The sequence below is a fragment of the Agelaius phoeniceus genome, chromosome 2, assembly GCF_051311805.1.
Source record: "Agelaius phoeniceus isolate bAgePho1 chromosome 2, bAgePho1.hap1, whole genome shotgun sequence".
NCBI classification, from domain to species: Eukaryota; Metazoa; Chordata; class Aves; order Passeriformes; family Icteridae; genus Agelaius; species Agelaius phoeniceus.
In genome coordinates, this window is record NC_135266.1 from 80,499,524 (window position 1) to 80,512,104 (window position 12,581).

The 12,581-nt window shown below is 34.8% G+C and overlaps 1 protein-coding gene across 1 annotated transcript in view; it reads right to left on the bottom strand.

Moving 5' to 3' along the window:
• DEUP1 (deuterosome assembly protein 1) overlaps positions 1-12,581 on the bottom strand; it is a 39,905-nt gene that overhangs the window by 16,351 nt on the left and 10,973 nt on the right. The window contains exons 5-9 of the mRNA XM_077173987.1: positions 9,963-10,076; positions 7,338-7,550; positions 3,149-3,294; positions 2,431-2,536; positions 635-832 (exon numbers count right to left, since the gene is read on the bottom strand). Coding sequence (XP_077030102.1) covers positions 635-832; positions 2,431-2,536; positions 3,149-3,294; positions 7,338-7,550; positions 9,963-10,076 — 777 coding nt within the window. The remainder of the gene's footprint in view (positions 1-634; positions 833-2,430; positions 2,537-3,148; positions 3,295-7,337; positions 7,551-9,962; positions 10,077-12,581) is intronic.

A 12,581-nucleotide genomic window follows, 5' to 3' on the forward strand; every position in this document is an offset into this window, starting at 1 on the left:
TACAGAAATACCTGGTAAAGAGTGCCACACAACAGGAGATATCTCTCATTTTCCCCAAACACTAACTTTACTATTGTCAAAAGTAAAGTATTACTTCAATCACAGTTTTCCACATGTAGTGACCCTCTCAGAAAACACAGAGATACCCAGAAACCTCTAAAAATGATGATTTTTTTGTTTTACAAACTAAGTAATGAAGCTGACAATTTTTTTAAAACAAACATTTTTCACTGAAATCCCCACTAGTATCTTACAGTTTCCAGCTATAAAATTACTAGAATTTTCTATGCATATTTGTACCATTCTTCAAAAAGCTTTGGAAAACACTGAAAAATTAGAAACTTAAAGCATATGTAATAACAACAAACTGGAAGTTTTCAAGATCTTTTGCATGTTAAAATGACAACTAGATGTGATGGTCAGAATGAATTTCTATTTGGAGGTACAGTTGACATTTACTGGTGATTTCTTGTTCCAGCATCAATTTGGCTGCTTTTGTAATACTTCATAGATATTACAGCACCACTGATAAAAACTACAGCAAGAAATGGGATGTCTTTTTTTCCACAGATAATGAATGTCATTATCAATAGTGGAGTAAAATGATGTGGGCTGCTTTTGCCTACTTGCATACCTGCTGTTTTGTTAACAATTTGTGTTTTGTCTCTAACTCCATTTTTAACTGTCTTTCCAGAAGACTAGCTTTCTCCATGATAGTTGCTATAGTGATCTCCTTCTGATGAAGCTCCTCTGTCAGGTCAGAGATTTCTGTCTTCATTCTTTCCTGCTCAGAGCAATGGGACTGCTCCTCTCGATAAACATGGTTTCTTATCTGTAGCAAATACATTTCAAAAAGAAAAAATGCTGTGCAGTAAATATGATTGCATCACTTGCTACTTATCAGTGACTTTTTCTGCTGTTGCTTCCAAGACACCAACTCTTCTAACTGAACAAGAGATTCTGATATTGTAAAATAAAATGTCTTTGGAAGTCAGTGCACAGAGCTTTGTTTATTTTTACATATTTTCTCACTTCTCTTGTACATTAATTTGCTATTTAATATTAGAAATGAACAAAGTACAACACACTTCAGTTAACCTTTTAAAAGAAAGTAATAAAAATCATGTATAGAATTAGAATTCATGGTAAAGAATATCCAAGAAAATATCCATTCAATAAATTTAAGTATGATTTAGTTATAATGCACTTAAGTCTTAAAAAAGTTTGATGAAGCTTAAATTAACTTAGGAGCAATATAAATAAATCAATCTAGAGGTTCTTTAATAAGAAAATATGTTAGAAATAAAGGGTATATATGGAAAATCATTTTATGAGAATTTTTCCTGCCATTATATGTTAAAATTTAAGGTCAAACTTTCTTCATTCCTCCTGTGCAGAGTTCTGCAAAGTATCAACACAAAAATTGTTTTCCTAATCTTTCTACTATAACCAACAATTTAGTACTGACAGATTTTTTTATTGTATAAGAAACAGAACAACAAAACCCAGCATAGCAACCTTTGAAGATATTTTACCAACTTTTTGCAGTACTATACACAATGAGTAACAAATTGCATTCTGATTTTATTTATGCAAACAGCACAGAAATATTAGAATTTAAAAAAAATAGATATAGATGCAAAAAACCTAAGAGCTAGATCATGACTATCATGCCAAAACTGATGAACCCAAGTCAGATGCATCCAAACAGAGACATTCAAAACCCACTTGGTAAGCATTCCTGTAATTTGCTATAGGTGGCAGAGTGATTGGACCCTTCCAATCTAACAATTCTGTGATTTTGCTTAAATTGCTACTTGGCAAAACCACAACATGCTTGTAGGATGAGTTCTGAGCATCCTCTACTTCCAAAGCATTTTAGCCTGCCAAGCCATACACTGTTCCACAGTGCCATGCCACTGCTGCTTGCTCACAGCCCTTCTGAAACGTGCAATGCAATGTGATGCACAGCTCCTAGGAGAGAGCTCTGCCCCACACTGTGCAGCAGGCACCTGGGTAAGCTCAGCCTTGTGGGAGCACCTGCCACAGTGACTTGTACCGGTTATCTGTTTGCATAGCCTACCTCTGAGACCACCTACAAATTACAGCTTAGCTCTACAGCTTACTAATTAATCGGAGATTTGGAGGCTTTCTTAGTTGCATGTTATCATCTGAACCACAATAATGTGTAGGTATGTTCTCTCCCATTATTTCATTGAAGTAGGTAGGCACAGAAGCAGAATGTCAGTTTTACAGCTACGCAACTAAATGCAACCATATACGAAATCTTTTTCATATAAAAAACTTCAAGCTCTCCAGTATCAACAATGTATTCTCCTTCTCTCTACAGTACGTGCACATACCCTAGCTCAGTACCCTCTCCTAAAAAATCTTATACTGCAGTTAAGATCTGGAAATGATATGAAATACCTTGTTCAGCTCTTCTTCTTGGCATTCTTGACTTTCTGCAAATAGCAATAACTCAGGGTTTTTATTTTCCAGTTGCTCAGTAAGCTGAACATGAGATGACTGATGCCTTTAAGTAAGAAATAAACAAAACATGAAAAAACCAGAACATTCAATACTCTTCACCTTGTAGTATCCTCTCCACAGTGTAAAACTGTAGAACATCTGCTTGCTGATGAAAAAACACCCCCAAACATAACCAACATTTGCCCTACACCAGGCTCGATTTTGGGAGATCAAGGACAATACAACTATGTGCAGAAAGACTCCTGAAAGCTCTTACAGACTGGTATTTCATATAATTTGAAATGGCTACAGCAGATTAGATAAGCCCTAAAATCATGATGATTTTATTCAAAGGAGATTAGGGAGAATCTTAGTTGCATTGTTTCCAAGTGTTTTAATGCTGAGAAAATGGAAGACTGTAAAGATATAGGCAGAAATATCGGAAATGCGTTGATTTGTAAAAATCTAGCCATCATTAAAGCTTTTTAACAGAGTCTGCATCTATTGCCTGAAATTGTCTGATATAATTGTCAATGAAAACATCCAGCTAAAATTTAGAAGCTGACATTTGAATCCAGAGTATCTTTTCAAACAGACTTAATTTAAAACAAATGTAAGAAAAAAGTCATTAGCTCAGAACTACTTGTTAATTTAAATAGGTCTTCACCATCCATACCTTATTTGAATTTCCTGTATATCTTTATGCTCTTTGATTTTCAATAATTCTGTATACAACTTTTGGCATTCAAGTTGTATCTTTCTCCAGAGACCATCCCTTGATTGAAGCTCATTTCTCATGTCTGAGATGTCTGCCTCCATGTTCTAAAGAAACAAGCAAACACACAAACAGTTAAATAAAATTACACAGCTTAAAATGCTGGTTTTTAACACATCATATTAAATACCTGTACATACATGATCTTAATTTCAGAAAAACATATTGCTTCCATGTCAGTTCCTCTCATCTAAAAATCAGATTCTGAATATTCTTTAGCCCTTGCAATGTTCCAATGAATCTGCTTCTGAAATTATCATAGGAAACATAATTCAGAAGTTCTTTATTGTACTAAATGCATCTAAAATATATAGCTTGGTTGTTTTAGCAGGTTCTGCATCCTGGAACATGTTTCACATGCCAGAATTGGTGCTATAAGTGGCTTCCATTCTTCATTTCCAAATTTATAAACTTTAGAAACTACAAGGCTGCACAAATCTTCTTAAAAACTACTCCATCTGCATGGAGCTAATTGCTTATTTAAATGAACATCACAAAATTTTCAAACAATCAAAAAAAAGATTTTTCTTAGGGACTTGACAAACCTTATTCTGTTTTATATTTTATTTCTGATTGATAGTGTGTTAGACAACCTGAAGACACATACTACATTTGGCATGATAAAACATGAATTCCAAAAAATATCAGAATTTCACAAAAATATACTGAAAACATACTAAGTATAAGAAATTGGAAATATAACCCACAAATAACAAATTAACAATAACAATCAGTGCTTGCAATAGTAATATCCAAAGAATATGTATTGCTTCTCACCTAAGATCCTAAAGCATGTTTCAGATTGAAAGAAAAAATAAAATTATTCTAAGGATATTGATCCTTTACCTTTCAAACTATTACACTAAAAACATTCACATTTTTCATAATTTCTTCATTTTATTTGAACATAGCTTCCATCTTTAAGAGCAAAAATAAAGCCTTTAAAATTTCAAAAGAGAAGTGGATTCCAGGAACTGCAGTGGAACTCCAGTGGAAGGAGGAACTTCAAAGGTTTATTTCCCCTAGAGGCTCCTATGAGAATGACCCTCCTCCCAAGAAGCCTGTGGTCTTCCTCTGGCTGAAAGGGTTGCTGAAGACAGATATGAAGTGTTTTTGCATTTTTTTGAGTTTTCTTTTTGGGACGGCTGCATATATGGACTCATTCATCTTATCCTTTGTTACATTAAGACCAAGATAGCTTTTTGAAACATCAAAATGCAATTCTGGGTATATTCAAGTGAAATAAAGCTTAATAAACTGTTAAAGTTGTTGGTAAGACTTGCTTATTCTCTTCATGACTCCAACATTCAAGAAATAGCCACAATTGTTTTATAACACATGAACCTGGGAGATGGTTACCCCTCTGACTTCATTCTAGGGTGGATAATGGAAATGAATTCCACACAATTGTGTGGCAGAAATCATATTTTCTGTGATAGACTGCAGTCAGCACACATATTTACATAAATTTTATTTTCCTGTGAATTAAAATAGTAGCAGGAACAACAGTAGCCACAGCAGCAGCTGCAATAATAATTGAAACAGAACTTCAGGTCAAGAGTTTCAGTTTCACATATCAGTTAAAAAAAAATTAAATATGCATCACTTATTATTTTAGAAAATACCTACTGCATCTGGTTGAAATGAAAATTAATTTTGAAGCAGAAAACTTTAGTATTTGTTTAGAAAATATCTCATATAAAGAGTCTATTTCAAGTTGAAAAAATCATTAAATCTTTCCTTCTGTGAAAAGTTTTGCTTCTACTAGCTTGCCAATCAAAATGAAGTCCCAAAAATTTCCTGATCAGCACTTGTTCTAATTCTACTCAAAGCTGTTTGTGGTGGGTTGACCCTGACTGGATGCCAGGTACCCACCACAGCCACACTGTCACTGCCTCTCCCAGCTGGACAGGGCAGAGAAACAAGAGAAATGCTCTTTGTTTGTTTCTGGAGAGAATGACAGGGAGAGATCACTCACCAGTTACTGCCAAGGGAGAACAGACTCACCTCAGAGAAATTAATTTATTGCTAATCAAATTAGACCAGGTTAATGAGAAATAAAAACTAAATTTTAGAGCACCTTCTCCTCATGCCTCCTTTCTTCCCAGGCTCACCTTCACTCCTCAGTTCTCTACCTCCTCCCCTCCAGTGCTCTGTCAGACATGGGGGAAGCTTCAAGTACCTTCTCACAGAGGCCATCCCTGGAGTGCCCCCATTACCAAAACCTTCCCAACACAAACCCAATACACTATTCAGCCTTTGAAATATAATTATATGGTGTATTTTTACATAAATTAGTATCCAGTAGCTGACCTAATGCTGACTTTTCAAGAACCAAGACCCTTGTGTGATATTTTCAGGTTACCTCTCATGTTATGCCTGCAGATAAGTTTGTCAGATAATTCACAGGGTAGAGAAATAGACTGCAGTCTCCATTTAGATCTTTTAAACTTTGCGTTTTCTGTAAAGTCAACAAACTGCTCTTCTAAACATTTCACTTTATTATTTGCTAATTAATAGTATAAGTGAAACAATTAGAAGCACACTGAAATGATCATAGGCATAAAGGAATATATGAGGCTCAACAATTCTTGCTTTCATTGCCATCAGAGCTCTCCACACCAAGATTTCCATCTACTCCTTCCTCTGCTACCCATATCATGTGCAACTATTGCCATCCTCCACCTAATTCTCCTTCACATAAACCTGCTTACTTTTTCTGGCTGACAACAGGCCTTGTAATTTCTTCTTTCTCATACAGACATTCCTAAAAAAATATTTTCCCTGAGCTACTCCTTTTCCTCAAACATTGACATCAGTGTTTCCCTTATGCAGCTATTTCCAAATGCAGCTTTTCTAACTAACATAACAGCATTCCACACCACCAACACAGTTATTCTGCAACTTTCTGCCCTTCAGATGACACTGTTATGTACATCCAGCTCCACTTCTACTTCATGTGTCTTCAGGCTTCCTACAGCTCCTGAACTCTCTTGAATACATGATTCCAAAATTCTTCCTGCTTGAAGATTTTCTGCAAGGTGACGGCACAATCCCTCCACCGTACAGCTTGTATCCACTTGCTCTGACTGCCATGATTTGTTGCACTGCATATTCTAGTCCCATTGCTTTGATGGCAGACTTTTTAACAGGCCCCAAAACAGAAGTTTTGCTTGCACACTGATAAGTTGTGCACAGGCAAAAGACTCAATGAACTAATGTGCAAATGGCATGTATAAACTTGGCTCTTCTGACAACACAATCTGAAATTAACCTCTGCCACATATATGCTAATTCCTGTAAAGTATATTCCATATGCTGTTAGCACTCTGTGAGACTATCTGTAAACAGAAACAAATCTTTCTCCAAAAAGACTTGAAGTTACTATACACCATTCAGTATATTACTGAACCTAGAAGTGCTTAAATAAATAAGCAAAAGCATAACTGATATATGTCACCAGAAAAAAAAAATCAACAGGAATCTCATTCCTGATATGTTTCAAACAGAGATAATAAAAAGGTTGTAAAGATCTTGTATTATCTCAATCTTGTCAAAACTCATATACCATGACCAAAAGAAGAGGAGCAAATGGCTGCCTTCATGGATCAGTGCTATGCTGAAAAACAGTGAACTAGGGATAAAACCTGATGGTTATTTACAATAGCCAGAAATGTAAAATTTTTTTTAATTGACTGCATTATCTCCTTTCAAAACAAACAAAATATTGCATACATGTTTGTATATACTTATTTACTAGTTATATGGCACAATGAACAACAAGGCGTAAATCAGATAAAGAGATTTTACAGAAGTAATTTATTTTCAAGGAACCAAACTAGGGGAAGTTCTAGTAGATGCCATGGATATAGGAGAGTTATAAAACCCTAGATACATAGACAAGAGAAAAAATATACTGATACAATTCAAACTTATTTCTGTTTTACCAAAAAACTCAACCCATACTGCTCCCAGATTATTCTGTGCTCAAGCACAGAATACACTGTGTATAATAATGTATATTTATGTAGGCATCTCATCTTGATTTTCCAACATTAATTCCACAGTCATCATAAGAAAACATTACTACCTGGCACTGATTTTGGTACATTTTTAGATCCTCACGGAGTTTCATGTTTTCCTCTGCCAGTTTATTCTTGTTTCTTCCTATTTCATTCACAATTGCCTTTAGCTTTTCAATAATTGAATCATCATTTTCACTTTTGGGCTGGGTATAGGTAATTAGCTCTTCTTGGTTTTGTTTCTTATTGCATATTTGGAGTTGATAATTCTGGCTCTGCCTCTATAAAACAAGAAAATATTTTAAATTAAACTCAATAATTGTATGTAAATTGCTCGAACCAAATCGTTACTACTAAAATCTTAAGGCTATTCCTGTCTTCACCTGGATTTGCTTAGAAAAGATGATACAATTCAAACAGTTTGAATTACTCGCCCTCAGTTAGAAAAAAAGTTTCAAAAACCTTCAAGGGCACGGGTGTTTTTCAAGGATTTTTTCTCCTGTGCTGTGTATTTTCCTAATACTTAATGTTAATGAGCCTCAAATGTGAAAAAGGTGATTATGATGACCTACTCAAAGCAGTTACCTATGAGAAATAATTTGAGAGAAATGTTCCTCTTTGATACATTGAACTCAGTAGGAGCTGTGTATGTGTGTGCCTCAGGATAGATATTAACCTTTGACTAGAGGGCTACCATTACATAGGTCATATACAAACAGCTCAGGTACTACAGGAACTGCACTTCTTTGAGATCATTATCCTTAAACTTGGGAAAGAATCATTCGTACATTTGGCAGAGTCCTAAACCCCATGCAGCTTCTTGTACCAATTAAAATCCTGAACACAAAACTTCAGAAAATTGGTATTGCCAGTATTTCTGAATCCACAGGCATTGGATTTCTATGAAGAAGAATTTCTTCTAAGAAGCATAATTACTATGGCAACTGTTTTTGCTGTTTCCCACTACTGGGAGATTAACAAGAAGCACTAATCTTTCAGAAGACTGAGAATTACTTGAAAAATGACAACAAAATATGACCTGGAAATCATACATCATGTGCAGAGAACAAGTTGGGCAAGAAAATATAAAGTTAAAATAAATAGGGTTAAAAATACCATATTTCACTGACAAGGATTGCAAAAAGTCATACTTTAGACAGTTTTCAATGTTATTGACTGTGTCCCCATAATTTGTGTTGGCTGAGAACCTAAGCAGAATGGACCACTGGCTGCATATCAAATAAAAAGCCAAAAAAAAATTTGCAGGTTAAGTTTCATTTCTATAGATAAAAAATGAAGGTCCCTTTGACATCTAAGTTATGGATTCTTATATATCTAAGTGTCAATATATCCTGTGAATAATACACTGCAAGACTGCAACTGGAAATCAAAGATCTCATGAAAGACAAATTTCAGGCAAAGATGCAGGAACAATTAACACTTTTGAAACAGCTAAGGGTAACAGTCCATCAGACTTGGATTTAAAAAAATACTTGGTGTTATGTTACAGTTGTGAAGGAAATTGTCTTCAAAGCAAGTTCACTGATGGAATTGAAAGCTTCAACAGAAAAATGTGAATCATCACCCTCTGTACTCTATTTTGACTTGTCTAACTGTACAATCAACATGTCATCAGTCAATAGTTTTGTCTAGTCAAAGACTTGCTTTTTTAACACATTTGCATGAAAGCTCAATTGCTGGAATATAATGCTCTCAGCAGCTAAACCCAAAACATAACTGTCATCCTTGGAAACTCTGGATATGTGTAAAGAGTCTTACAGGAATTGTTAAGAAAGTGTTTCACTAGATTAAGATCCAATGAGCTTAGTAACAGTGGAAAAGGGAATTATCAGTGAGCAACATAATTGGCTTCCCCTTACTTAATCTTCAAGCTGTCTTGTGGTGCAGTCAATTTGTAAGTTATTTTCTGAGTTTTTTTTTAAGAGAAGGATAGGTCACCATGATAGCCTTAAATAACATTTTTTCTGGATTAGAAGGAATTAAAAAAATAAAAATATGCAGTATCAATAGTCTATCTATAAAAAAAGCAATGAGCAAATTGGCAAGTAAAAAATAGTCATAAAGTCAACCAAGGAACTGCATAGTAACCAGAAGACTGAAAAATATGAAAAAAAGGGGGCTAAGTGATCCAACAAACAACTCCAAGAGTGATTCTGGAGTAGCATATGAAAATTCATTTTTCTGCATAACTGATGCCACTGTATATTTATGATCTTCAAAAAAAGGAAGGCTATCAGATTTGAAGGAACTTTATACTTGTGTCAATACCTCAATGGCATGCACTATTTACTTGGTAAGATACTTTTTAAAAACTTGTCAAATTAATGGCATATTAGCAAATAACATGGAAAAGTGTATCTATAATATGCTTAAAAAGCAAAACGGAACAGTCAATGGTTTTTGTAATTATTTGGGTTTTTTTTTTAGAAATACTAACATTTCCATCATGATCTTTATTTGTTTTCTCACTTTCATGAGAAAAACTAAATTAAAATAAGTGCATGTATCATAAGATCTTCCAGTATGGTTCTGCCTTACCATATATTTATTACCAATACACACATGCATTGTAAGATTCACTGTAATCCTAGTTTTTAAAAATTAAGTTAAAGTAAGCTCTAGCTGAGCAAAGAGTTAATTTTCTTCCTAGAGCAGGAAGGTAGGAATTTTACCTGAAATAAATTACATTTCTCAGGCAATAATTTTTGTTGCATATCTACATAAACAGGGTTATTTACATGGGTTGTCCCGTGCTTCTCCCATTCTTGTGATTTTGCCTGAAATCCCTGAAAGACAGCAAAACAAGCCTAGTAAACATAGAGAAAATATTTCTTTTCCTCAATCTAAAGAATTTTGTAATTTGTATTGTTCTAAGAAATACCTAGTTTTTAAAGTAATACATAATCTTTCCATAATTTTGGAAATACGTTAAAAAAAGAACAATTCTATCAACCAGCCGTCCAGTCACCCCCACCAGAGAAAGACCAGTCTTAAGGGCTACTGATCTAAGAACAGTGAGTGTAAACATAATAACTGAATAAAAACAATAAAATAGACATATTACTATGATACACAAATTGTATTGGATAGTAGTTCCTGTGACTTTAAAGCTGTATTAGTGTTGAGCAGGGTAATCAGCAGGGAATCAAACCCTTAATATTCAGACACAAAGTGCTCACTTTTCACCTTGGTTTTTAATGGGACAGCAGCCACATTGAATAAATTTTACCTCTTGCTCTCTTTAAAATTGCTGCTTCAGGTTCTGAGTTCATCTAGTTTAAACAAAAAGCTGTTTAAGAAATTGTATTTTATTAGATTTATCTAATATTGGTTTTGTATTTTCACTTACATTCATATGTAGTGTATTTGAATATGCTTTAAACTCATGCCAAACCTTGTATGTTCACAAATATATTTTAAAGGCAGTACCCTAAAAATAAGCAAAATGTCAGTTACTAGAACCGTTGCTCTTTTAGTTTGAAAATTCAGCAAAATAACAGTACACTGATTTATATATTAAAAACTAATGGAAATGTTGTTTCAAAAAGACAGATGATATTTTCCAATTAAGCTAAACTGGCATATTCCCCAAATTTAAAACAATAAGGCTTTTTTTTTTTTTTTTTTTGCTACTGAAGAAAACCTGACTATTTCTCAACACGTATTAATGAGGACTGTAGGTTCAAGGCCTTACTAAAGCACTGCTGAGCTTAGTAGATTTTCACCACAGTAATTATTTCCTGAATACTCAAATTTGCTGAATATATTCCAAGCACCCATTTTTCATACTGCATAATTAATCAAATTATAGCATTGTCTTGCATTATTTTCACATTTTAATCTTTAGTAAGGTTATTCTCAAATTAGCTGACAGTAGTGATATATCAATGATAGATGTACAACCCATTTATTATTCTTGTAGTAGCTGATGTTGGCAGCTATGCTGCAGTCCAAAGCATTGTAGCTTTTCTGATGATGAGAACTTCCATGGGGAGGAGACAGCCAACATCAGACAGCCAACATCAGCCAACATCAGATAGACACATCCCAACACAGACAGAGTTGGGATGTGTCTATGTGGATACAGGAACCTGAAGGTCACAGAAGTTAGTCCTATATCTTACAGAATAATGTACAAGGCAACTCCAAAATACAGATCCTAAGACCCTGCTTAATTTGGGTTAAAAGTAGGAGATTACTTAAAATCTACTGGTGCTGAATTTCTTGATTGCAAAGTCCTCAAAGTGTCCAAATCATCTACATCAGAAATCTACATCATAAACATGTAAGTCCTCCCCATGCTTAGAGCTGGGCAAGCAGCTCCCATATCAACTGGTTCCACTCTCCTTGCTTTGCCTACATCACCCAGCCCAGCAAGCAAGTGGAGCACACACTACTTTATTATGCTCTTCTCAAAGGATGGACAGAGAAAACATGGACTTTGTGATCATCCTATGCTTCATCAGATTACTGCTTAGACTGTTCTTCCCATAAGTGGAGGGTTCAGTATAAAAATCTTTCAAGACTGAACCTGAAGTATAATCTTCCCATCTTAGTTTTCTACGTAACAGACAAATGTTATTTTTCAATAGGCTCCAAAATTCTTCCTTTTGAAGTTGTTTCATTTAGCTCAGGATATCAGGAAATTTATCAGATAAAAAAGAAGCAGCAAAAATTAGCATACCTAGAGATGATATTGCTCAGTTAGAAGAAATAATACTGGATATCAGTTTCTGGCCCAGTGAAGGCAGCCAGAGCCATTTGGAGAGAAGACACCACTTGCGGGCACACTCTCTACAAGCTCTCTATCTTGCCTAACTTTCCCGCTGGTCCAATAAATACCACAGATCATATTATTCCACATATTATTATCATATTATTCCACTGATCATAAAGTAACCTCTGAGAAGTCAAGGCTGGGAATTATGAACAAAAATCAGTGTCTTCCTGCATTCAAGAATAAGTCCACTAAAATCCAGCCCATGTCCAAAGGGATAGGGAGTATGACTGAACCCTGTTCTCAGCATCTATTATCTAGTCCCCCAGCCAGTATGCTGGGTTCGAATGTATTTTTAAGTGCCCAATCCTTCCTCATACATTGCCTAGGGAAATCAGGCACTGAGGTCAAGGTCATGGATTGCTTCAGGCATATGGGTACTGACAGGATATAGGTTTAACAAGCAGTTTTCCAATCCTAAAAATTTTTTTCTATGTAGTCCAATGTGCTCAAGGTTGTTCCTGAGGTCTATAAAACTTGAATTAATGATAGGTATTATGTGACAGTATCCTGT